The following is a 25810-nucleotide window of genomic DNA, read 5'->3' as shown; positions in this document are numbered from 1 at the left end:
AATTGGCATTTATAAAGGGAACTATTAGCTTGAAAATATGTAAGCATATTGGTTTGACACCTACTTTAATAAGACTGTAATCTTAAACCATGCAACTGTATAGTAGAAATATTATGCTTTTCTTTCAAAAATCAGTTTATTCAGGCCAGACCTGGTGTCAAGAAAAAGAAACCTATTCAGTCTAAGCTAAAGTAAAAATGTGATGAATTGTAAAGATAACTATCCCAGGCAAATCCAAGGAAAACCTATACACAGCCAGGCTGTATGGAGACGGTGGCCCTGCCTAGCTCTCACGACCTCACGGGCAGAACTTTGTAGCCGGCTTTAGTTCACTTCCATCACTCAGACACCAATTTACTCATCCATTTTTCTCAGTTCAAATTTTTTGAAAGAGCAAGAGAATATCTGATTGATTCACTTTGAGTCAGGTAAGTCTATTCTGGCCCAATCAGTTGAGGCCAAGGTAGCTTGGACATCTGAGCAAACAGGGCCATGGAGGCCCGTGTCTTAGGTATGGCCTGAGGAAAGAAGCAGCTTCTCTCAGATTGTTGTACGGGCAGGGATGCAATGACTGATGCCTCTATTTTAACTTAGTTAAAAGGATAGCAATTGGCACCAAATTATTTATGAGAAAACGCAACAGTAAGCAAGCATGTGAGTGGATACAGGTAACACAAAGTGATCGAACTCCGCCCTTCTGTGTGTTCTGTCACTGTTACTATTATCTGAGACTGAAATAAATCTTTCATATTATTCTCTCCTAAATACAGACATTCATGGGTCTTTCTCTTTGATATTGGTCTCTTCTACCCAGTTCCATTTACAGATTACACTCCCAAAGAGTTTTATAGTTGGTCTAATCAGATCTGTTCCTGTTACACAGTTTTGCCTTCAGAATCTGTAAAAGGAAGAAAATGAAAAGATATAAGTTTTTAAACATACTTTACTGATTTGTGTTTTTATAAGCCTGTTTTTCATTCTCTTCTTCCTTGTGTTTGCTGGATTCCCATATGCAGTCCTACTCAACAGCTGAGGAGAGTGCGTGTGAGAAGGATTCGACAAGGAAAGTCAAACCACATCGCTGTCCTTGGACATTTTCATAGAGCAAAACTAAGTTCTGGCCTCTGCCCTGACCTCAGGCTATTTCACTGAGCAGTTTCTCTTGGCTCCTTGGCTTCTCATCCTGAAGTCTGCAGCTGCACTGTCAGTTCCACGTCCTTTCCTGTTTCTGCTTCTCTGTGGACCAGTTTCAATCCCCCATGTCTAGCCCCACTCTAAAGCCCATCATACTGTACATTTTCAGAGATACAAGTTACATCTTTTGAAAATCTGGGCTTGTGGACATACCTGTATCCATTTCCTTACTTATTCATTCTGAGGAAAGGCTTCAGTTGTTACTGACATACCTGGGTTATAAGAGTAGGAAGTGAGGTGCTAGGAGAGTCAGTAAGCAAGGCAGAGTCCCGCGGATGTGGGAAGAGGGAAGGTTTGAAAAGAGCTGTGTCGTAGGGACAGTTGATTTCTTCTACCCGGTTCCTTGTAGGGAATAAGAAAAGACTAATGTTTTGTCTATCACCTGCCACTTATATGAGTTCTTGACCTTGTGGCTTTTCAGAAGTGGTTTGAGGAATCAGATCTAAGAAATCCACTGCAATAAATAGAGAATTAAAGGAGGGGAGTTAGCATTTAAAGCGCATGCTGTTTGCAGTGAGTCTCCTTTCTCCCCTATCTTGTTCCTTCTATCCCAGGTTTCTCTGAATGCCTTGCTCTGTGTGGGAGCTGTAAGATGCCAGACCACTTTTATTCAGAGTCTCATGCATAACAGTGGCTTATCCATTGGCTTATACACATCCACAGGCTTACACATATGTATACACATCCTTGAGGAGACAAAAATTCCCAGGTTTTCCTTCTCAAAGAGAATTCTAACTATGCTTTCTCAGTCTCTTCCTTTTCACTCACCTTCTGAGGAGGAGGCTGACTTGCCACTTCTGCTCCTTGGGGCAGTGAAGAATTGAGAAGGAAAGGCAAAGGCCACAAGGGTGAGACACAGGGCTAGAGCTGAGATTACAGTCTCTGGGGAAGGTCTGAGGTGAGTACAACATGTTCCAGTATGTTTTAAAAAATCATTGACGTTTTTCATTCCTCCTTCAAAATGTTTATGGAGTGTAAGAAAAGAAAGACTTATTTCAAAATTACTTTGCTGGACTATGTTCTTCTGATCACAGCATTGTTCTGGAAGATTGGACAACGTGAGTCATGACAATTAGCATCACAGGGATTGTTTGTAACTCGCCTGACTTACCCTCTGACATAACTGGTTCTTTTTTTCCTTCTTTGATTAGATCAGCATACGTGCTGTCCTTTTGTTCTTGCAAAATTAAATAAACTGTTGGTTTTAGAATATCACTAACAACTTGTGAGATGTCCTAAGCCAACAACTTGTGAGATGTTCTAAGCCAATGTTTATCAAACTTTCTTGGCCATGACCCACGGTGAAAAATGTGTTTTATGTTAGAGCCCAGTATGTGCACTTGTGTGCATGAAATGAAACAAAAAGTTATGTGAAATAATACTTGCCCTTTTATAATTTATTCTTACCTTTTTCTTATGTTTTCTACTTGTCTTCTTCTTTTTATTCTATTCTATTCATTGGAAAAAAACTTCTGGTCTCCTTACTTATCCTTTTCTTTTCAATTTTATTCTAGGAAGAATGCTAGTTATTAAATTGATTTCATGACCCACTAAATTTTTTTTACCACCTACCTAACCCACAATATGGGAAACACAATGTTGTATTTGATTCTAATGTTCATTCAACAAACAACCCTCAAAACAACCTGAAATCAACCCTATTTTCTCCACTTTATCACTACTAAAGTTTTTTGTCTGTGTACAACCAGGACTTAGTAGAGGGTCTAAGAACCTAAAATTTTCATCAGCAGAACTAATTCTGATGCAAAGATTTGGGAATACTTAGTCTACAATCTGGCTTCTTTTACTCCACCCCAGAAAGCTGCCCATTGCCTTCCTCAGGTCATGTCTCCGTTCTTGCTCAGCCCTCTCACAGGGGCTCAGAGCCCTCAGTCCTGCCCTTGAGTATCGCTTCACACCAGTTAGGTCAACTGGAATAATAATGCTGCCTCCCAGGTCCCTAGGGACACCTTCTCTCTGACTGGGCCTTCCCTATTCAGACTGGAACTGAGTTCACAGTGCTCCTCTGGATGGTGAATCAGTGCTCGGTCATCCTCTAGTGGGCCAGTGATAAAGCCAGGTTGATAATGATGAGCCTGACCCCATTGATTTCATGCTTTGTCCCACCACCCATCAGTCATTTTGCTGAGTTCTTAGCAATTCAGGCAAACAGCAGATGGCCTCTACCTTCCTTTTCTAGTTTTCTCATCCTTTATGGATCCTCTGCTCTAGCCCAGCTAGTCTACTTATCTTCTAATACAATTGATACTGCCTCAGGCTCACACTTCGGGTCAAACCCTGGTCACCTGAAAGGTCTCCTTTGCTCGTTTTTTCCTTGCTATCTCTTTTCTACCACCCCTCCACTTGCATGCACCCTTCTTACTAAATTACACAAGCAATTCCTCCTCATCCTTCTAGACTCATCTCTCATTTTCTCTCTTCCTGAAAGCCTTTCCTAACACTCCCAGTCTACGTCAGGAGGCCCCCTATGCAGCCTCACTATACCTTGGCCTTTCTATCCTGACACTTCTCTACTGAGCTATGTTCATTTTGCTTTGTTGTTTCCCATGCTAGACAGTGAGCACTTTGAGGCTAGAATAATGTTTAAGTTTACGTCCCTAATACCCAGCACAGTCTCATTCTGTTTTTTGAGGTAAAAACAATATAACCCGAAATCTATCTTAACAAAATTTTAAGTGTACAATGCAGTATTATAAACTATATGCACATTGCTGAACAGAAGATCTCTAGCATTTTGTCATCTTACATGACTGAACTGGCATTGTTTCTGAATAAATAAATGACTACTTGATTATCTTTAGCCATCTGAAATCCCAACAAGATCTCAGAATTTTATTAAATTTTATCCCTCTTACATTACAAGGATCTTCCCCTTCCTTGTGAATTTCTAGATTATTACACTCTTTTCCTTTAATCTGTCTTGCTCCCCTCCCCCACCTTTTTTTGAGCTCTGACTCATTGTGTGTCTTGGCATTTACCTCTTTGTATTTTTATGGTTCCTTCCCCCCAGACATGTTTGTATGGTTGTAAATCCATGATTGTGTTCTCCAATGTCTCTCATAGTGACCAGCATATAGAAGGTACTCAATAACTAACTGGTAATTTCCTTTGAAGATTTCAATAGATTTAAAATATGACCTTACTTTTGGGTATAGGATGAGGGTGATGAAAGACTTAACTCAGATTTCATGGCTACTGGGTGATCGAATTCCTTTCTTTGAATTTAGTGTTAAGCTTTGGATAAGAAGTGCATTTTTTTCCAGTTGACATACCCACCATCTGAGTCTCTTTGATTTTCCTGGTTGCCATTTATGGTGTGTAAGGACTTTTCATCTTTTTTGGCTAAGTCAGTTTCTAAAAGTCAGGAAACTAAGTATTAGTTAATTGCAAAGATTAAAATAACTGAATCATCTCGATAAGTTCATAAGCAGAGATATCTGAACTCTGCAAAGGTCTGATTATTGTCAATACTCTGACCATGTATATATACACACATATACACATGCTTTGACCTTTATTAAAAAAAAAAACAGCATAAAATCAGGTCACTTTCTTTCATGAAACCCTCCATAATGCAAGTGTTATGGGAAATTTAGAACTATCAGTCAAGAGAGTAAACTTTAAAATGACTGTTTGGTCGTTCCTTTCCATGAAAGCACTTTGCAGCTCTAGATTGCCACATGCAGGAAGTTGTACAAATGGCCTCTAACTTCTGAGAGTGAAAGAGTTCAAGTTAAAACCAGTTGCTCTCTGGGCTTCTGAGCCCACCCCTCCTCCTCCTCCGTGCTGCACTGGGGCTTTGCTTGGTTTGGCCCATCGCCGGCAACTTGACCACCTGCCCAAATTGCGTCTGAATTCCCAAAGCCCACCCTCTGCCCATATAACCCTTTTTCTCCCAGTCTCCCTGCCCTTCCTACCACTGCTGGTATTTTGGCCTCATTAAACCCTTTCTGTTCAGGACCAAGAGCGGTCCTGTCTCCTGCCAGGTTCTTTTTACCAGTGAATCCATTCTGAGAGGTGAGCAACTGTTTTAATTGGGTGGCATCTGTACCATATTGGTTGTTAAATATTTCCATATCACCCTGCCTTTTATTTCTATTTATTACTCCCTTCTTTATCTAAATTAGACCCTTGTAGTCCATTACTTTATCAGTTTTCTTGCAATTATCTCCAATTTCTTTGCCTCACCTCCCTCCTTCTCAAATGCTATGTAACAAAACTATACTCATTTTTTATTCCCATATTCAATGCCAATAACCAAATCACCTTAGGCCCCATAGAGTGACAGTAAAACAAGCACACACAAAAACATGTATGAGAAAAATAAATAGTTGGGGGAGATAATTTGGTATTCTAAATAAGATCATCATGGAAATACTCAGCATTTTGTTGGAATACAGTGTAGTGTTATTTTTATTCTAATTGCATTTGTTCTAATTTCAGGGGTGGCAATACACTCAAATACTTCCGGGCTTACTACAAACCATGCATCTAGGTTCCCACTTTTGCTTTTAGGCAGCTGAGCACCTCTGCAGGAAATAACAAAACTCTACCTGGGAGTCACTACAAATTCAGTCTCTAACTTCCACTGAGCCCCTAGCTCTGAAAAATAAATGTTTTTTTTTCTGTTGTCCTTCTTTCCTTTTGTCTTCAAAGTTGTTTCAGACCTTCACCTCTTTCCCTACGACACTAGCCTTTTCTCTAGTCGTTGACCTTTGGGACCTGGTCTTGCTGCCTAGTTGTTCTGAATCCTTCCATTCTACACACTTCCTTATACCCACAGCCATCATCTCTTTCTCTTGGGCCTCAGCAGTGGAGACACCTTCTGCTGGAGGCTGATCTTGGGCTCTGGTTTGTTTTCCACTGCTGTCCTGAGGATCTTCCTCCTCAGCCCACTCCATTTTCATCCTCTTCCTCTCCAATTGTAGTTAAACGTTAACACCCATTCATCCAGCTGTCTATCTACCTATTTATACTTTTGAATGTCTGAAACATGCACATGGAACAAAATTCAAAAGGTATGAGAAATCATGCAGTGAAGTCTTCCTTGCCCAGAGGATCACCATGGTTATCAGCTTTTAATAACTGATGACTCCATATCCTCATCTCCAGCCCATACCTCTTTCCTGGCCTCCAGAGACATGTGTCATCACCCCTCAGACATTCTCACTTAGATGATAGTACTTCCTTGTGAGTTTATGGTTACAGAAAATGCCAGTAAGAAAAATGAGCTTTTAAATTTATTTAAAAGTAAATGTAGTATTGTGGGTTGAACTGTGTCCCCAAAAAGATATGCTGAAGTTCTAATTCCTGGTAACTTTGAATATGACCTAATTTGGAAATAGTGTTTCAGCAGATATAATCAAGTTAAAATGGGGTCATACTAGCTCTAAATTCAATGACTGGTGTCCTTATAAGGAAAGGGGGACTTGAAAACATAGACACACACACATACATACACACACACATATATATATATGTATATATTAACACACACACTAGAAGAGGGAGGGGAAGGTTCTTCCCTAGGCCCTTCAGTGGCAGCATAGCCCTGGAAACACCTTGATTTAGGTGTTCTATTGTCCAGTCCATGAGAGAATAAATTTTTGTTTTAAAACATCCAGTTTGTGGTAATTTGTTATGATAGCCTTAGGAAACAAATACATATGGTGCACACCAAACTTAAAAGGTCATGGTGTTTTTAAGATGTGCTTTCTCTAGCACTCTTATGAAATGCTTAATTTCACAGGGTACACTGAACCTGGCAATTTATTTTGTCAAAAATTCAAGTGTTAAAATATGGATTATAGTTATCTGTATTAAGTAGTGACTCAGTTTTAACAAATATTTCAATACTCTTTCACTAGCAGCCCAATAAAACATCACATCTAAAAGTTTACCTGATTGATATGGCTGAAAACTTATCAAATCTCCAAGAGCAACAAGTTTTTCCTGTTGAAAAATTTTATAATCAGAGAATTAAATGGCCACAATGACTAACTTAATTGTTCTTTAACAAAAAAACACTTATTCTTAATTTTTAAGTAACCAACAAATATTTTTTAACATACCAGAAATTATATAAAATAATGAGTAGTGTTCTTTTGCTGATTTTTTCAAACTTTTATTGCCTCCTTACTGTTTTTAGGAATATGATGAAAACTGAACCCACAGAAAATCACTGTATGCCTTGGCCTAGTGGACTCAAGTTAAGGTCATTATCAAAGTCAGTTCCCTTGTATCTATTCTGACATTACCTGAAGTAGATCACTTGTTATTCTGGTCATTATTTTTTCATTTATTTTGGTATCTTTGAGATCTGTAAGAACCACCCAAGTTCCATTCTCAAACTTCACAGGCATAGAAAAGACGATCCCTTCAGGAATCCCAAATTGGCCTGTAGTGAGTGATCCAAGCACAGCCAAACACAAGCACTGTTAGGCATTGTAGACAAGGACAGGCAGCGTACATGATTTTTAATGAAAATGGTGGTATCACATTTCTGGGAATTCCTTCCCAGGGTGGCCTGAAACACCTACCCTAGAAGTATTGATTGGGCACCTCTCCAAGTTCTGACCATTCCCCTTCTGTGTGCCTCTCAGCAGAAAGAACCACAACTCTGTTTTTTTATACCTTTTGGTCTAGCACTTCAGATCCTCTGCCTCTGCCTTGGGGGCTCATGTTGTCTTTCTCTTCTGCCTTGTCTGGATTCCTTTAGTCTTGCTTTCTGGGGCTTTTCCTTGTCCCTCTAGGTACCCATGAGCCCCAGGCATTTGTCCAATCTCCTAGCTTACCATAGCAGTCCCACAGCTAGCATGGGATGACAGGGCTTGGAAAAAGAGGGCGGGAAATTTGATGACTTCCTTGCAGCTCCCGGTTCCAAGTTTGGATGTGCTCCAAATAAAAAAGACTGATAATCCTTAGTACTAACTGAGCAACGTTCACATTAAATTGCCTTCCCCACCCATTTTTGTGCCTCAATCAAATAAGAAAATTATTCTTGCCATTCTAGTCATCAAAAGTGTCACTAGAGCAAAAAATTGAGGATAATCAAGAAGCCAGGATCTGAAAGACTTCCTTAAAGGTACCTCAGGTCCTCTATTCACTCTCCATTTGTTGTATCTGTAAAGAGCCAGGCTTATGGGAGGACACATGTGAGGGTTTCCCTGTATGATATGGTTTCAGGGACACAATGATCACCTGCTCTTTGACCTCAATATTGCATTATTTATTGATGATTCCTAAAGAAGTTAATTAATTTCTTTTTACAAATAAAGATAAGGCCTTAAATGCCTATTTCAGTGAAAAGGTCACATATTGATATGAATTCACATCATGGGGGTGCTCGTGCATCTTAACTCTAATTGAGCTGGCTCCACTGAGCATCTACCCATGAAGGGGCAGCAAGAAGACCCAGCCAAAATGCTGCCCTAGGGCGCACACACACTACCAGAGGGAACAGATGCAGCTAAGCACATCACCAATAAATGCAGGCTGTAATATGTTCTCTGATAGAGGATCAAAATGATCAGTGGGTAGAGAGGAAAGACAGATGCATGCTGACTTGGGGGATTTGGGGGTATTTCCTTGAGCTGCACCGTGTCATTGGAACAACTGGGAGGATGGTGGTTCCTCTAATAACATAAGGAGCACAGAAGATGGATCAGACTGGGGAGGAAGACAGTAAGTTCAGTTTGGTGTATGTTAGTTTAAAGTGACAGTATGACACCCAGGTGACAATGTTTCAGTCTAGGGCTGAGAGGGATGTCCAGGCCTGAAGCTTCGGGAGTGAATGAGCTCGCACAGGGAGAAAGAAAAGCACAAAAGGAAGAGATGCTTTAGGTAAACCCTTCAGAACAGGACACACCAACTGTTCTCTGATTCCTACTTTTCAAAAATGGTAGAAGTCCTCTGAATAGTGTTTAGTAGATTAAAGCAGTAAAGCTGTAAACATGCTTATACAGAATTTGTAGATGGAGAGCAAGCTTTCCGCATTCTTGTTGCCCTAACACCTGGGTCCTGACGGGCTCTCTGCATCCTGCCTCTGTGTCTTTGCTCCTACAGCTCCTGTGCCCAGATGTTGTTCCCACACTTAATGGTAAGTAATCACTACTCAAACTTGAAGGCTTCCGCAGTGTCATCTCCTTTATGAAACTTGTCCTGATTCTTCCAGCAGCCTGCCCAAATAAAACTGACCATGCTCTCCTTTCCTCAGGTAGGATACAGTGAGAAAAACTTGATAGAACTATTTTGTTTATGTATCTGGCTCTCTTGTACTCTTATAGGATTCCAGAAGGCGGAGGACAGATCTAATACCTCTGAGTGTTCCCAATGCACGCACACAAAATACTGCTGAATTTCTGAATGGATAACTGAATGCATACATGAATGAATGAATGGTCGTGGAATTATGAAAATCTAGACAGCTTACAGACCATGTTAAAAGGTAGACAGGTGGGGATGCAGAAGTAGGAGTACATGGAACACATGGAGGTTTTAAAATATTACAAGATACGAAAAACCCAGATTTACCTTCACTTAATACTCCTAAAGACACAATCTCCCCCGGTGGTGAGCCATGGTACCAGTATTTCAATGTAGTGGCTATGCTGTGTGCTGCTAAGATGCCTCCAAATTGTCTTCCTGTGGTGGTCAACTTTTTAAGAGTTGCCACAAATTCCTGGTTTATCCACTCACTATAAGGAGAAAAAGAAACAATTTTACAATGGAAATGAAAAAGAATGTTCTTTGGGTCAACGGATCTAACTATAAGAAAGCATCTCTCCAAAATAGAAATATGACTTTTTGTGACCCTTCCTCAAGCTTCTTTAACCCCATTAAAAAGCCAGCTGAAAAGTGATGAGATATAGCAGAAGGGAGTCCCAAAGTTTCCTACTAAGCATCTGATAATATAAATATGGCACACAGAAAAGTGGTCAAAGACTGCAAGACAATTACTTTTATTACAAGGAATTTATTCTATGTAGATGCTATTTTGGAACCAGTGGTATCCTTCATTTTAAATAAAATAATATCATAAAATGTTAAATCATTCACATTGAGAAACAGGGAACTAATTAAGTTTTTATAATCTGAAATTTAAACTCAGGGACTAGCCCACCTGGGCTAGAACAAACACTAAATGGCTTCCCCTGATGAGGCAGCGCGATTCAGCTCCACGAGACATGGCCCTTACGTGGCAGCCAGCACACAGGCACCAGGCTCCAAGAGGGTAGACCCAGGACACACAGTTTCTAGGCATGGATGAAGTGCCTATGTTCTGAGGAAGGGAAGGTGAGTAGGGACGACGGAAGGAAATGCTACAACAGAATGTACTGCAAAGTTTAGAAAAATGCTTCCAGGCCCTCTTCTGCCTCATCATAATGGTACCGTTGACTGTGACAGGTGCAGTTCTAAGTGCTTTGCATATGTGAATCCAATTTCATCTTCCCGACAACCCTATAAGGCCCATACTATGTTATCATTTCGACTTTGCAGATGAAAAACTTGAGGCACAGAGAGGTTAAGGAACTTCTCTGAAGTTGCACAGAGAATAATTGTCTACGTGAGAATTCCAACCTAGGGGCTTGGTTCTAGACACTATGGTCCTCACCACTTCTTGATTCTGCCTCTTCTGGGACCAAGCACTCAGCATGGCCTGGGCCTGCTCAAGATCCTAATCCCTTATTCCCAAAAGTGCTGCAACTGATTTCAACTTGTATAAATATCTCTGTCTTTATGTTAAATAAGACTCACTTTACATATGCTTGCTTTAGAGATAATCTTAATGGAATATATGAGCTGCTTTAAGGATAATCTGAAATAAAAAAATGCATAATTTCAAAATCAAATAAATTGGAGGTGGGGATTAGCTAGTTGAAATTCTGTGAAATTAGCCATTTGTTCAACAGAGAGTATAAATAAAGATGAATGTGAACAATGTTAAATTATTTTCGTACAAAGATTTGTAAGATGATTTAAGATTACAAAAACTATTTTACACTTATTCAACTTTGTTAGCATACTTCACTGAAAAATTTACTGTACCTATCAAAAATCAAGCTTAAAACAGGGCGTGAATAGTGAGGAAGTCCCCAAATAGCACTCTCATATCCGTAAACTTTGGCTTTTCTCAGATCAACATAGTTATTTCCAGTAATATTACCCCAAATTATCACATCTTTGATGCCTGTGAATAAAAACAATAGAAAATTAATGTACCAATGGGTGTTAAGATTAAAAACTTGCCGGCAAACTATTTTTTGTTTGTGTGTTTGTTTTAGGAGTGGTTCTTTTGCTGTAAAACAGATCTAAGTTTATGCTCCCGAAAAATGTGCAAATGATGGGGATCACCTCCTTAATTATTAGATTTTGGCAATTCCTCATAATGTCTATAAATAGTGTAGGCATATGATTGAATTCAAGAACTACTGAAGGAAATGTTCCCTGAAGAATACTATTACTGAAAATTATACCACTGGTCTGGTCCTAACTTCACTACTCTTATTTTCCATTAGGAGAAATTTTGATCTGCTTTGATTCTGACAGAGTCTTTGATTTTAGACTGGAAGAGAAATTTAGGCAAATCGCTTAATTCCCAGTGGGTTTCCTTTCCTGCGGAATAAGGGTGTTGTAATAAAAAGACCCTGAGAAACATCTTAATCAGCAAACAGTTAGTGAATTAGCTTCTATGTGTGAAGCACTTTCAGATGGGAGGTTTAGCAGAAAACAGATCAGCCCAAATCCTTGCAATATTCTCGGGTTGAGGAGAGTGGTGAGAAAACAGCTACTATAACACGTGATATATACTATGAAAAAAAATTTTGGAGGATGGGATTAAAGAGAAATAAGGATTGGTGTTTAATATGATTCCATAATTGTGGGTTTTCTAGGTATGTCATATCCAAAGTAAAAATAAGTAATTTTATTGACTTATTAACTTATTTGCTTAAAAACTTAATTCTCTTATACTGTCATACCACATCCTATTGTGGAGATTAAATTCTTTCCCATTCTGTATGAGGTAAAATTGTTGTTGGCTTCAAGTAACAGAATATTCTACCTGCTTGGCTTAACTAGGAGTTTACTTTTCTCAGATCAAAGTTTCAAAGACATTAGTCTCTTAGCCTTCCCTTCATGGTCCTAAAATGGCTGCAGCAGCTCCAAGTATCACATTCTCACACAGCTGTGTTCAAAAGCAGGCAGTTGGGGAAATAATTTTTCCTATCAGCTCCAAGGCTCTTCAGAGCCTTAAATGCCCTGAGTTAAGCTGGAGAAAATTATAATGGACACCTGCAGTTTTTTCTTCCTACCATCTCTTCCTACTTTCTTTCTTTAACAACATCCTGATTTTTCTTTAAATAACTACCCTTTTCCCAATTTCAGTCCATATGGTTTGGGTGGAGCTGTCCTCACCCCTTAGGTTTATCAATAGGCACGAGCCCCAGATTCTAGATTTTTGGCCACAGTGATTGATTTGGAGATGGGTAGGTAGTCCCAGAACAGCCAATGTGATATCACCCTGAGGCTTTTGTACAAAGAATTGAGAGAGAAAGCCCTCTTTCTTCTGGGGTAGCTAAGCTACAAATGTACGAGTCTGGGGATGTCAGTGGCCATTTTGCCACTTTTTAGAGAGAGCCTTCCTGAGAATCAAACCAATGCTGAGGAAAGCAGAGACGAGTGATAAGCCAAGAGAGAGCACAAGCCAGACTTGAGATCATCATTTGAGCCCCAGCATCCAGCTGTGTCTGTAGTAAGAACTACCTTTTGCACTATTCACTCATGTAAGAAGTTCTCTATCTGACCCCAGTGACTTTGAGCGGAGTTTCTGTCACTTGCAACAGAACTAAGCCAATGCACATGGCCTGAGAATCAGGGTTATGTGTGACTGAACTCAAGGGATGTCCTGAAAGGGCATGCTACTCACTTGGCATCTGTAATGTTCCCTGATTCTCTTTGATGGTTCTATTTCATTCCCTTTGTTTAACTTCTTTGTTGTTGCTGGGTTTCTACGTTGACTGCCGATCCTCTAATGTCTCTTTTCTTTCCCTTACTTTTCTGCTTCTCATATGCTTATTGGCTTTGAGTGCAGCAGGGCATAGAATTTATGGCCCCTCACCAGCCCTACAAAAGAGCAGCTTTCTAGTTGTAAGCCCCTGTCATGTTTTAAATTGTGCAACACTGCCTTTTCTTGACACGTTCATCAGTGTATCATAGAGCTTTTATGACAAATCAGTGCTACAATACACAACAAGGTTGACAACAGAGATAAAATGATTAACAAATGTTTTCCTTTCCTACTGAACAATTTTGGTATCAGTTTGGCTGAGGTATGCAGTGACACTGGGGTGAGACACTCAAGATTTATGTGCTAGAATACCAGAAGTTATGATTCTAGGGCTTCAGTGTAAAGAAATGGGTAATACAGCCCATGTTGTCATGTGTTAGGGACTTAGAAGTCCTTTATGCCCTGATTTAGGGCATCCTAGGCTCACATCACTGTCTTCCCAATTTTGCTTGAGGGATGCCTTGCACCTCCTAGTATTCACAACAGACTCTGCTGGGACTGTGCTGCACCTGCTCCATAAGGACCTGAATAGCTAAAATTTGTCAAACATGGACAAATATTTTTGAATACAGCACTCCCTTTTTAAATAGAACAATCCATGTTCTGATCCAGTCTCATCCTTACAGGATTCTGATGACTACAAAGATTAATAGGAGAAACTGATTGGATATCATAATCTCATTGACAAGTTTAATATCCTTGCAAATGTTTATCAGGTGCCAGCTGCTCTTCTAAGTGCTTTAGAAATATTATCTCTTTGAATCCTCTCATCAGTTCTAGGAAGCAGGTGCTATTAACACCCACATTTTACAGATGAGGAAACGGAGGCATGGCAAAGTTAGGTGATTGTCCAGTGTCACTCAGGTGGGAAGTGGGATAGAGCCACTTTAACATAGCCTTGATTACTTTTTTAAAAAGCACTGATTATTTTAGTTGACTATTATCATGGAAAAAATTAATATTAGGTTTCAAATTATTACTTGAAAAATATTAATCTTATATTAAATATTTCTTTTTTAGTGTTTTATAATGATGGACAAAGTTAGATATTCATGAAAGACAGTAACAAAAACTACTTGCATAATAGTCAAATAGCACAGTGAAGTTCTTTGTGTTTGCTTCATACTTCCTATTCCAGGTATCCCAAATGATCCTAGAGGATACAGGGTTCTTCCTAGCTGCTTTGAAATCACATTATTTAAAAACAAAAACAGACACAGGAGTTCACTCACTTGAGGGAGTTGTTTTCAGTTTTCTGGCCAGCACAGCTTTAGCTTCACCTTCCACCCCCAATGCAACAGCGATAATATTACGGGCGATGCTTGGGGCATATTTCATAAGCAAAAACGTCTTAAGATTCACAAAGGTTTTTCCTCCTACAATAACTCTGACGGAAGCATGCGCGTTCTTCTCAATCAGGTACCCGTACAGCCTACACAGAGGAACCCTGCTTTGGATGCAGTCCTCTAACGTGTATACCTCCTTGTCGGTACACTCGTCCAGAATGATGACCACGTGGGCCTGGCGGAAGGCGTCCTCCACTCTAGTGCAGAAGGAGACACTCCGGAGTAAGGGGGACACCAGGTCCCGAGTCTCCGTCAACAGGAGTTTCAGATATTCTTCTGCCTGCTTATTGTCAAATAGATTTATGCTAATTTCTGTTTGCATTCCAAACACTTCACCACTTGTCAAGATGGGAATTAGGTTGTAGCAGGCAGGAGTAGAAGCACTGATAAAAATACAAGGCCAGATTGTGAATGGTTACAACTTTCACCCCATTTAAGCCTTTATTCTCAAGAGACATTTCTGTATGTGCATTAATAGGGTGAATTACCATGTTAAATAGGCATACACAGTTGAATAGGCATTTTTAAGGCAGAAATCAAACCAGGACAAAATAATTCTCACTACTAGCCCCTGGCTCTGGCCATCTAAGAGTAACCTCAAAATTAGAAGTGCACCTGTTTACAAAGCTTTTCAAATGAAATACAATATTCAGAAAGTGAAATTTAAAAGAACTTTCACATCACACTAATTACATGTTTATATTTTCTCTTAAAAAGATAGAAAAATAGCAAGTTTAATTTAACCATAGCTCTTTTCTATTTTATACCTTTATCTACAAAGCAATGACATTTTTTTGAAAAGGACTATCTTTTCTGAATCCTTACAAATAAGCCTCAGCCAACAGTTAGGTGTCATGTACCTGCACCCACCTTTCAGCAAGTATCCGGGTACTCTGTAGCTTGGCTACCAGCCGGGAGCTGAGTGACCCCTGAGGGGAGTTCAGAAACTTTGCCTGGGCATTTTTGGTTTTCATAGTGGGTTTGGGGAGGAGTACAATAGTATCTCTACAATTTTAATCCTTAAAAAATTATCTAAAGCAGATGCAATATTTATTAAATATGGGTTTTAGGTTCATATATTTTTACTATATCATTCTTAGGTTTTTTTCTATATTCGATACATTTTATAACAAAAACTTTTTCAAGTGAGTGTCTATATTAGAATACACACATGTGTGGTGTGAAGGGCAGTTTGCGAGGTGGAAGTTGGGGGAAGGAAATGGGGAGAGAGCAAGAACAGCAAGACAAAGAGAGGCAGCATGCAGAGACAGAGAGAGCAGGTGATGACAGACGGCATGCCCCAAGACCTAGAGTAATGAGGGGCAAAAGTGAGTGGTGGGGTGGAGGTGTAAACCCTGACAGTTTTTTTTTTCTTTTAAGTAATGCAAATTCCTGACTTAAACTTTGACTGCCAGGGAGGCATCCTCTTCAAAGATGGCTGTCTTGAATAAACACAATGCCAGCCACTGACTAGATAGACAGCCAGGGGCCGCCTCCCCACATGGAGGCTCCTTTGTTTTGGCAATCTTGGTGATTTCTGTAACTGACCGTTTGGACCACTCGTTTTATCTCTTCCTGAGCTTTAAATTCCCGCTCTTGGTTTTAATTTCCCCAGTAAGAAGTGAGCCTGCGAAGCCCCAGTCCCTGAGTGCTTGCATGTTCTCGCTCTTACCTTCTCTCTCCTGCCTCACTCTGTGCCCTCAAGTGTGCCACATAATTTCCAAACTTCGAAGTAATAAACCCTTATTTTCCAAATTTCCTGATGGTTAAGGCTGAGGTTATGATCTTGATGGTTATGATCTTGCAATCATAAGATCCACACAGGCCAGTCCAGCCTCAACATTAGTTACTGATAGGCTGAGCCTGGCACACAACAAGGGGTTACAGAGAATGAGCACCAAGCAAGAGCCAAGGAGGGCGCTGGCAGGCTGGAAAGAGGGAGAGGGCAACAGCCAGTGCGATGGGGGTGGGGAAAGTAAGCAAGGGGAAGAGAGAAGGACAGCAAAGCAAAGAGCAGGATGAGAGCGGCAGAGAGCATGAAAGACACAGAATGAGGGGACAAGAGCTGGAGACAGTTACCAAAGTAATTTCTTCGCCATAAAGTTGCTCTTAGATTCACTATATGTGTATATAAATATTATCTAAAACTCATATATGGGGCTATAATGGGGGACATATATGTATAAATACACCTATCTGTCTAGCTAGCTACCTATTTATCTATCCATCCATCCATCCAAATCTCAGACTTGACATTCAGCTATTCTTCCATCATGGAATTGATCCCACATCATTGTCCTTTCTAAATACAAAAAAACCAAACTCACAGACCCTGGGTTTTGATTCTCCCACCTGGTGATCCAGACCTGCAAGGGGTTGATGAGACCTTTCTGGTCTTCTTCCTCCAGCTCTTCTGCTATGTGTGTCTCTAGGTTCTCTTGAGCAACTACCTTCATCAGCTCAGTTGTCATGCTAGGGGTGACACTGTAGTAAAGCTAAGTATCGGAAAAGGAAAAGTCAACACCAGAGAGAGAGATAATTAAATGACAATGGCTATGATAGAAAGTTCTTGTTTAAAGCCAGAACAGAGTTAAAAAAGAGAGCTGAGAGAATACCTTAGAAAGCAAGACATGTGAAAAATAATGAGAGAGAATGACAATGTTTCAATAAACAGAGAAGTCAAATTAATTTATATACCTGGGCATGCTCCAGGAATTCATTATATCCTCCCAAAAGCAAACCTTTCCCTCCACGATCCAACAGCTCTCTCCAGATGATGGGGGAATTTCTGTGACTCCACTTATTCTTTTCACACAAATCTTTCAGCCATTCCTATTGGGTGATATTCCATGAGAAGTCACACACTGAATCTGCCTCAGAATTCAATTCAATACTTTAGAATTTAAACACTAACTACCTTGTTTTTTATTACTACTGTGTATAATAAAATTTAGATATCTTCAGACTGTCAAAATGTAAATATAGAAAATAGTGGCATTAAGTAACAAATTAATCAAATAAGAAAGAATATTCTTCAAATCCCTTGACCAAGTAAAGGCCAACCAAATAAAGGTACTGACAGTTCTCTTTGCTGAGGAGACAAGAAGTATAAGTGTTTAGCTTCAAGAGAGACCAAGTCTTCCAACTCAACTGATTTCAAAAAAACTTCAGCTGATTCTTTGCTTTTCTACTATATGACATATTTCCAATCTTAGGGCCATAACAATATGACATTGCTTTCAAATTGTAGGTATAGTTTACATCATTTAGATTGAATTAATTAGCTCAAAGTCACCTGGGGATGTCTGACAATATTTATTAGAAAAAGTTTAAATCATCATTATCCGATTTGTGTAGACTAGGCTTCCCAATGACAAGAAGTGGGTAGAGACAGAGAACAACATCCTATGGGTAAAGGGCATGATAGCATTCTTATCTTTGGAGGCATGTGTAATGAAACTACTTACAAATAAAATCTTAGAAACTAGTTCCTCTTGCTGATGTTGAAGAGATCTCTGCCTTTATCCCACCTTAAAGCAAGTAATGCTGCTGTGAGGCTTCCACCAGAGTCCCCCTCATCACAGCAAAGCCAGACCAGGGAAGTGCTGGGCTGCTGGAGGAATGGGCTGTTGCTGGGAAGTTGGTCCCTGAGCACTAGGAGAAACCTCAACCTGGACCAGCTGAGGGCTCTTCACTCTGGACGGGAAAGATTTCTCCAACAGGTCAGATGAGTATAGGTAAGGAAGGAATTCATTAAAGCGAGAGTAGTAGGGAATGGCAGCTGCCCTCTAGGAAGCTGAGAACAGGGAGAGATCCTGGGCCAGCCCCCAAAAGATGATACTGGGGTTCTTGTTTACGGAGTCAAAGAATGAACCTCGCAAATGCTCAAGGTAGGCAAGCAAGCAGTTAGCTCTCCAATGATAGACAGAAGCAAAAATACAGAACTCCCAGGCACATACTGGGAGGAGCAAGGCTGCCCCTTATGGGCTCAGGTCTAGGGGCTTTATGCCTGTTGCATGGACTAGGCATGTGAAAAATAATGAGAGAGAATGATTCTAGCCAATCATACTAAAGGTCATTTCTATTTTTAACTAGTATTCCTTGGTCAAGCTAGTGAGCTATGTGACTTAATAGTCAGTAAAAATGGTTCTTTATTACAAAGGTTCAGTGAGAACCTTCTTATACATTGTTGCATTGTTTCAGCTGCAAGTCTCCTTTTTCACATTTCCAAGGTCCTTAGTAAGTGTTTCGTTTGTCCTTCCCAGGGCCCTTGTCTTGCTCTAACTGGACAGGGGCTGCCCCCCTGTTCTTCCCTGTGTCAGGACTTTAACCCAGAGGGCCTTCAGCACCAAGCAGGGCATGTCGATGTCCTGGCAGGAGCTGGGGGAATATGTATAGGACGGGATCTGAGGGGCTAAACAAGACTGGAACATAAAAGTTGGACAAGGGAGAATTAATCAATAGGAATCACTCTTCTGCAATTCAAGAGTGTACACCCTGGCAAGGACTTCACAAGATAGTGACAACACATTGCTAGGATAGCTTTCTGAAGTTTGGAGAAAGTGATGGTTCACACTGTGAAAATTAATACAGGGAAACCTCACTGACGTGACACTGGCAGGCCAAGCCAGTGCTACTTCACTACCAGCAGGAGGGTGGAAGATTTGGGTCTCCTCCTCAACAGCTCAGCCAATGAGAAGCCACACACTCGGAACTCCTAGTTTATTCCAGTGGATATTTTGTTTATAACAGCCCTTCTCAACTGGGTGCTTCCTCTCTAAAAGAATGTTCCTATCCTTTGTTCTCTGGACTTGCCCATGGTTTTGCCACAGATTGCATGTCCTGAGGTGCAATTCTCTGCTATTCCTGAATAAAGCCATTTTTGCTGGTAAAATAATGGACTGTTTTATTTTTAAGGTAACAACATGAAATGAAATAGAAAATAAAAATGCCAGAATTGCCATGAAAGAAAATGAAAGAAGGAATCAAAAAGCTTGCAAAAAGTGGACATGCTGGAGTGAATATGGTACAATGCAAGGTTGGAAAACCTGCTAGTCAACTGTGTTCTCAGCCTACAGTCACCAAAACGATAAGGACTGCACTGGGGAGAGGAGTCTCAGCATCACTGAGAAGGGTGGTGCATTCTAGGCCAGGGCTGTTAAAGGACATGTTGTTATAATGCTGGACTCCCTGGCAGTTGGGTTGATAGAATCCTGAAACAAAAGAGGTCAGGAGGCAATGTCCATTAGAGAATTAGAGAACATCTGTTGTGAAAGAAGCATGAGACAACCAAGCAGGTAAGATGATTTAGATGCTGAAGGTGTGATGGGCTTACAAAGGACACAGCCCTAGGGAGGGAGCTACCGCTCACCAAAGCTGATCTAGCCAGCCTGCTGCTGAACGTCCAGTGTGCCAGAACAGAGACCAACACTGATGCCCTGATAATGGTACTATCCCTTGAAGATGCCAACTAGCCTCTTGGTGACATGTTGATTACATTGGGCCCCTTCCACCTTGGAAAGGGCAGTGATTCACTTTGACTTGATTCAGCACATATACAGCTAAGGAAGCTGCAGGCAGCAGCTTGGAGGCTAATACCTTGCAAGGATGGAGCACCATCTTTCAGGATGCAGTATATACTGTAAATCAATATAGTGTTTTGCCCAAATAGGTAGAATACATGAATCCAGAAGCCAAGGGATGAAATTAAGAGTGATCCTGTCTACCATTGCTCCTCCTTGGGAAATCTGTGCTTCCCTCAACCCCCTTCCTGTAGATACTATGGGTCTGGAGTTTCTAAATCCCACGGTAGGGCTGCTTCATCAAAAAGACTCCTATTAAAGTCTAAGCTATGGCTGCCACTTGGTCACTTTGAGCTCCTGTGCTAAGAGGCCAGCAAGCAAGGAAAGGAGTTACCATCCTGGGAAGGGTAACTGGTCCTGCTGATTGGAAGCAAGTAGGGCAGCTACTACCCCATGTGGGCAGGAAAGACTTTGCCATCTAGGTGATCCACTGGGGCACTTTTGGTACTGCCTTGCTCAATTTTACAGCAAACGGGCAAGTACAACAGTCACATCTTGGAAAGGAATAGAGACTAAGGCTCAGACCCCTAAGGATATAAAGCTAGTCAATAGAGCTAGTAAGTCACCTAGATCAGCACTGAGTGAGGGGAATCTATAATGGAGAGTAAAAAAGAGGTGATGGGTATCATTAAAGCCCTGAAACAATGTGCAGGGGAGACTGCAGGTCATTTGATGAACCTTGCTCTTGTAAAGCTGCCCCAGGGAAATATGCCAACTGGAATCCCAGAAGGGCTATTCTCAGATGGTGTGAACTTACATGGAACGCATGTATCCAAAAGGCACAACTGGATAGTAGAGCAGATCTGTCTTGTATAGTCCAGATTCCCCTTCATGATCAAGGCACTCATTCCCTCAGCCACCAGGTAGACTAGCTGCTGATGGCTCAGTGCTAAGTCTCCAGGAATTGACCTCAGTCCAAGGAAGTTCCCTTGCCTAAGGTTAATTCCCTTCCCCAAGGGCAGCCCTAACCATTAGTAACTGTTAGCTGTGGGAGTACAACACCCCAGCCCCCTTGCCTATATTTGGGGTCGCTCTGAAGGGTCAGCCCAACTTCAGGGTCCCTTCGTGGGGCCAGCTGAGCCTTCTGTTGCAGCTCTTTGGCACTTCACCTTCTCCTGTTGCCCAGCCCTGCTGCTCTCATTCCTTCCCAGGATGTTGTTCCCGAGGGCAACTCCTCAGTAAAGGAAACTCCTTCACCCAGATATCCATCTCAGGCTGTTTCTGGGGAAACAGTCCCCCAAAAGGGTATTTCAAATAAACAAGTCCCTGATGTCATTAGAAAACACTATGAAAGAGAATTAACAGTTTAAAAATTCAATATAAGCTACCTGGTTTCTTGGGGGGGAAACCAGCCAAATTTATTCTACATATTGGTTAGGGTCTTCTTTGTTCTACTGGGTATGAGGGGAAAGTGCATAAATAATATTTTGAGACTGATAACTGGAATTTATTAGTATTAAAATATCAACAGTACATGGACATGTATTGTAAAGGCTTACCTCCCAAACATGAGGATGTTGTGTAATTTTATGTATCCGAAAGTCAGGAAGATTCTTTTGTAAGTAGTCTGCTAGAAGTTCTGCTTTAGCATAATATGGGCAATCTGCTCTACCTAAAAGAGTTCAAAGTAGCGATGTTTTTTTTTCATCACATAGCAATTATCACATAGTTATAAGTATTTGCCATATAATTACAGAATCAGTTGTGATAGGTTTTATAACAGAGTTAAAGTATAAACTGCAACCACATAAACTTTTGATTTTTATTATGTTGCTAAAAATAAAACAAATTTCATAAGAGGTCAGATTCTCAAGTAATAAAATGTGGAAAGGAAAATAGACTATTGAATATTTACTCTCTTCTAGTTCTATGCTTAGACCTCACCTCCTCTAAGGGGCTGCCATGCTACTAATTAAGCATGAACCACTGAAAATGAACCACTCATTAGAAGCCACTAAAAGGCAAAGTGTGAAGTGAGGAGTGGTGGTAAAATCACATACAGATTTGATACGTGTGGTAGGGAGTATTGGGGGAAAGAGAATGAGGGAGAAAGGAGTCTGGGATAACTTCTATTTTCTGGCTTGGGTAGGTGATCCTGACCTTGCTAGAGAGAAATCATGGGAGAGAAGTTTAGTTATAGACAAATTTAGTTGGAGGTATTTGTAGTTTATCTAAGTGGGTATGACCATCAGGTAGCTGTGTGTGTAAGTCTGATGTGCAGGCCCCACATAAGGGATTAAGATGCAGACTTTGCAGCCATCAACATACAGGAAATTAAGCCACTAAGTGGATGGGATTGGGTGTCTGATAGGAGTGAAGGGGCAGGGGCCAAGTGCAGAATCCTCTCTGTAGCATTCTACCCTAGTTACTCCTGACCACTAATTCTTTAACCTCAGGACAACTTCTAAGTCATCAACCTCATAATTCCCCCATGTCCAGTAGCTTTCCTGTCTAGTTCAAATCCATGGTACATGCATTCAAACCACTCTCTGGCTCATGCCTTAAACTATCTTGCTCCACTGTGCTTCTGGCAATCAGCCTGGTAAAAGCCCCTGGTAAACCTGATTACCTGCTTTTTCTGTGCCTGGATCCCATCTGCCAGGTACCCCTGGGGAAACATGGTAAAACCAAGCAGAGAGGTGGCATTACAGATTCATGGTCACCAGCCTCACTCAGCCTTCAGCACTGCTTGGAGATCCCTTCGTTTTCCTTAGGGGCAGTCTTGTTCTTCACAATTACTGTGCCAAACTTTGTCCACTTTCTGCTGACTTTTTCCTTCTCTCCATCTTTCTGTCCTATCAGAAGACAATAGGCAGCCTTGCTTTCTACTTTACAAAAGCTAAGCCACATCTTACAAAAGGCATCAGTTGGGAAATCCCCTAGCCTCCTGCCACCACACCTACAAGCCTGCCTGCATTTGGACTCATCCTTTCCTTCCTTCTATTCAATGGGAGAAGGAACCTACCTTCTGTCTAGGTCTAATCTTACCACTTATGCCCTGGAGACCACCCTCTTCTGCCTTCTGAGTTGCCACTAATTCTGCCCAATTGGTCGTCCTCTTTCTAGCATCTTATCTCTATTTCTAATAGCCCTTTTCTATCATTTTAAGATATACTCATCATAAATTTAAATTCACCCTGTCCTAAAAAACAAAAGGCCCATGTCTTTTTCTAGCTGTTGACTTCCACCTGTCCCTTTCTATTAAAACATCTTGAAAGAGTTCTCTACACTCGCCATCCCCAGTTCTTGATTTCCATTTGTTTCTCACCCCACTGCAATCTGGCTTTTTCCACAATTCTTTAAAAGGGCACCAAGGACCTCTGTGTCACTAAAGCCAGTGGATACTTTTTGATCCTTCTCTTGTTGACCTTTGGCAGCTTTTGTCCCCCCTCTGCCCTTTTGAAACCCCCACGATGGTGGGAGTATTCTTCAGGATTGCTTCCTCCTTCTCTGGCCACTCCTCACTAAATTTGTAAGTTCTTATTACTTTATCAATCCATTAAAAGGTTAGCATTCTGAAAGGCATCTTGTCTTCACACTGTGCATTTTCCTCCCTTGGTTTCAAGTGCAATCTGTATGTCCAGTTCAGAACTTTCTCCTTGTACAGAAGTCTATGCCCTCCTATATTTTTCCATCTCTTTCTGAATGTCTCAGAGGCATTCCGCATGTCTATGACAAACTTTGCTACCACTTCCTCACTAAATCTCCTTCTCTTTTGTTCTTTCTGTGCATCTACCCAGTTATTTAGGAGTATTGAGAGTATCCAGAATATTAAGCCTACTCTTCTTTTTTCCAGACTCCTTCTCTACAGTTATCCAAACCAGTGCTTGAGAATAATCTTAACTTCTTCTCCCTTACTTGCCTTCCTCCACACAATTAGACATCTAGTTCTATATATTCTGTCTTCCCAGTATCACTCAAATCCACTCACTTCTTTCCATTTCCATTGCCTACCATTGTAGGCCAGGCCACCATTATCTCCTTCTTGGACTCTAGCACCTAACCAGGGTCTTTGCATCTAGTATTTCTCTTCCAACACTGCAGAGATAACACTCAGATAAAATGTAAATTTGATTATGTTCTCCCCTTCCAAAACATCCCATGTACTTTGGATAAAGTTTAAAATACTGGACGTGTTTCACAAGAATCTGCATTATCCAATGCTGATCTCTTTTAAAATTTTTTGCTTATTGTAACCTCTCAATCATCACCAAACTAGCAAATTAGCTCCCCTCATTCCAACCGCAGTCCTTGCCACTCATGCCTATAAATTACTCTCCTCCTTTCTACCTCCTTTCTGCGAGACAATTCTTTCTCATCTTTCAGATCTGCTTAAAAATCACTCCCTCTGGCAAGTCTTTGCCTGACTAAATAAGGTCCCCTGTCATGGCTCCTATAGAGTCCTGCCCGAACACTGCCACACATGAAACCTTGTCTGTAAGTTTATTTACCACCATCTTCTCAGCGTACAGTCTGTCAGTGCTCAAAAAAAATATTCTTCTGAATGACTAAAGAAGCAAAGGAAATAGATTATCAGACAGATGGGAGATGTCAATTGTGGTAATGCATCAAAGAGGTTAAGTAGGACAAGGACTGGTAAGGGCCATTTATGAAGGAGGTAGAAGCTAGATGAGTTAGAGTAGGACCTAGAGATAGAAGAGCAGTCTACTCTTTCAAGAAACATGCTGAGAAAGGAAGGAGGCAGATACAATATCCTGTTGTAGTAAAAGCCTCTTTAGTGGTTTCTCAGATGCCACCGACATTTCCAATCCTTCCCTCCATTGCTGATAAGGTGGGCTTCCTAAAATGTAAACTCATTAAACATACTCTCCTTGAAAACTTTCACTGACTCCTCATTGCTTTCAAGATACAGTTTTTCCAAGAGTTTGCTTGGTGCACTTGAGGTGCAAGGATCTGGCTCCTCAGGTCCAGTCATTTTCACCATATCCAGAGATAATAGGGTGTTCTAGCCTTTGTATTTTCATCTGGAATGGCATTCCTATCCCAAACCTTCACAAATCGGTTCCTGCAACACCTAGAGTTCTGTGTACGTCTCCCTCATTGCATAAATCACGCTGTTTCAAAACTACTTGCTCACATGCTTCTGTATCTATCAGACTGAAAGGTAGTCTAAGGGAGGGATCTGTCTTCCCCCTTCTGTGTCCCCAGGGTCAACAATGTTTTGCACACCGTCATGCCCAACAAATATCTTTGAATGAATGCCTAAGAAAGCTTGGGGTGGTCCATACAGAGGTTGGAGTTAGTAGAACAGAAGCCAGTTAAGATCACTGCCAATCGGCCATAGGAGGTGAGCAAATGGTAGGCGTTTTGAGAGCTCTGGGCGGACGCGGGAATCACTCACCAGCCAGCACGAATTTGGCCATGGTGAAGCCGAGACCCCCGCCGCAGAAAACCCGGCTCCGCGGTTTCCTGGCAACCATGCCGCCCGTGGCATGGCGCAGGCGCTCTTTGAAGCTGAGCGCGGCGGTCTGGAGCTGGGCAGGAAAGGTTAGGTGCTGCGGGTACACGATCATACATTGCCTTTAAGAATCTATGTGATCTCTCTGGTTCCTATTCCTGCAGCTCGAAAAACTTGTTAT

General features: G+C 41.1%; 1 protein-coding gene and 1 long non-coding RNA gene across 8 annotated transcripts; one reads left to right on the top strand and one right to left on the bottom strand.

Moving 5' to 3' along the window:
* On the bottom strand, positions 1 to 25744 carry MDH1B (malate dehydrogenase 1B). 7 transcript variants are annotated; one of them, XM_036920306.2, is made up of 11 exons: positions 25573 to 25744; positions 21710 to 21822; positions 17326 to 17460; positions 16981 to 17123; positions 14515 to 15011; positions 11263 to 11404; positions 9748 to 9911; positions 7473 to 7612; positions 7116 to 7167; positions 4492 to 4569; positions 1 to 898 (listed from the first exon to the last, which is right to left on the bottom strand). In XM_036920306.2, exons 1-11 carry the CDS (start codon positions 25742 to 25744, stop codon positions 876 to 878), a joined length of 1659 nt encoding a protein of 552 aa, XP_036776201.2. In that variant the 3' UTR covers positions 1 to 875. The 7 variants fall into 7 exon arrangements, 6 of the variants coding, with proteins under 6 accessions (XP_036776201.2, XP_036776202.1, XP_036776203.1 ...); XM_036920307.2 differs by lacking the exon at positions 4492 to 4569; XR_005031766.2 differs by lacking the exon at positions 7473 to 7612 and having other exon boundaries at positions 841 to 898.
* LOC130684066 (uncharacterized) lies at positions 3137 to 11473 on the top strand. The gene is made up of 2 exons (XR_008998199.1): positions 3137 to 7398; positions 7430 to 11473. It is a non-coding gene; the product is annotated as an uncharacterized LOC130684066 (long non-coding RNA).
* Positions 25745 to 25810: the final 66 nt, after the last annotated feature.

Source organism: Manis pentadactyla, chromosome 6 (assembly GCF_030020395.1).
Source record: "Manis pentadactyla isolate mManPen7 chromosome 6, mManPen7.hap1, whole genome shotgun sequence".
Classification (NCBI taxonomy): Eukaryota; Metazoa; Chordata; class Mammalia; order Pholidota; family Manidae; genus Manis; species Manis pentadactyla.
The sequence above is the reverse complement of the archived record's forward strand: the minus strand, read 5'-3'. Positions and strand labels throughout refer to the sequence as shown.

Bases quoted from the DNA above. Each gene is read 5' to 3' on its own strand.
- MDH1B (XM_036920306.2), bottom strand. From the start codon at position 25,744: ATGATCGTGTACCCGCAGCACCTAACCTTTCCTGCCCAGCTCCAGACC. The intron at 17,461-21,709 runs GTAAGCCTTTAC...ATCACCCAATAG, and splicing joins AACATCCTCATGTTTGGGAG to GAATGGCTGAAAGATTTGTG. The intron at 9,912-11,262 runs GTACAGTAAATT...TTCTCCTTATAG, and splicing joins TTAAGCTTGATTTTTGATAG to TGAGTGGATAAACCAGGAAT.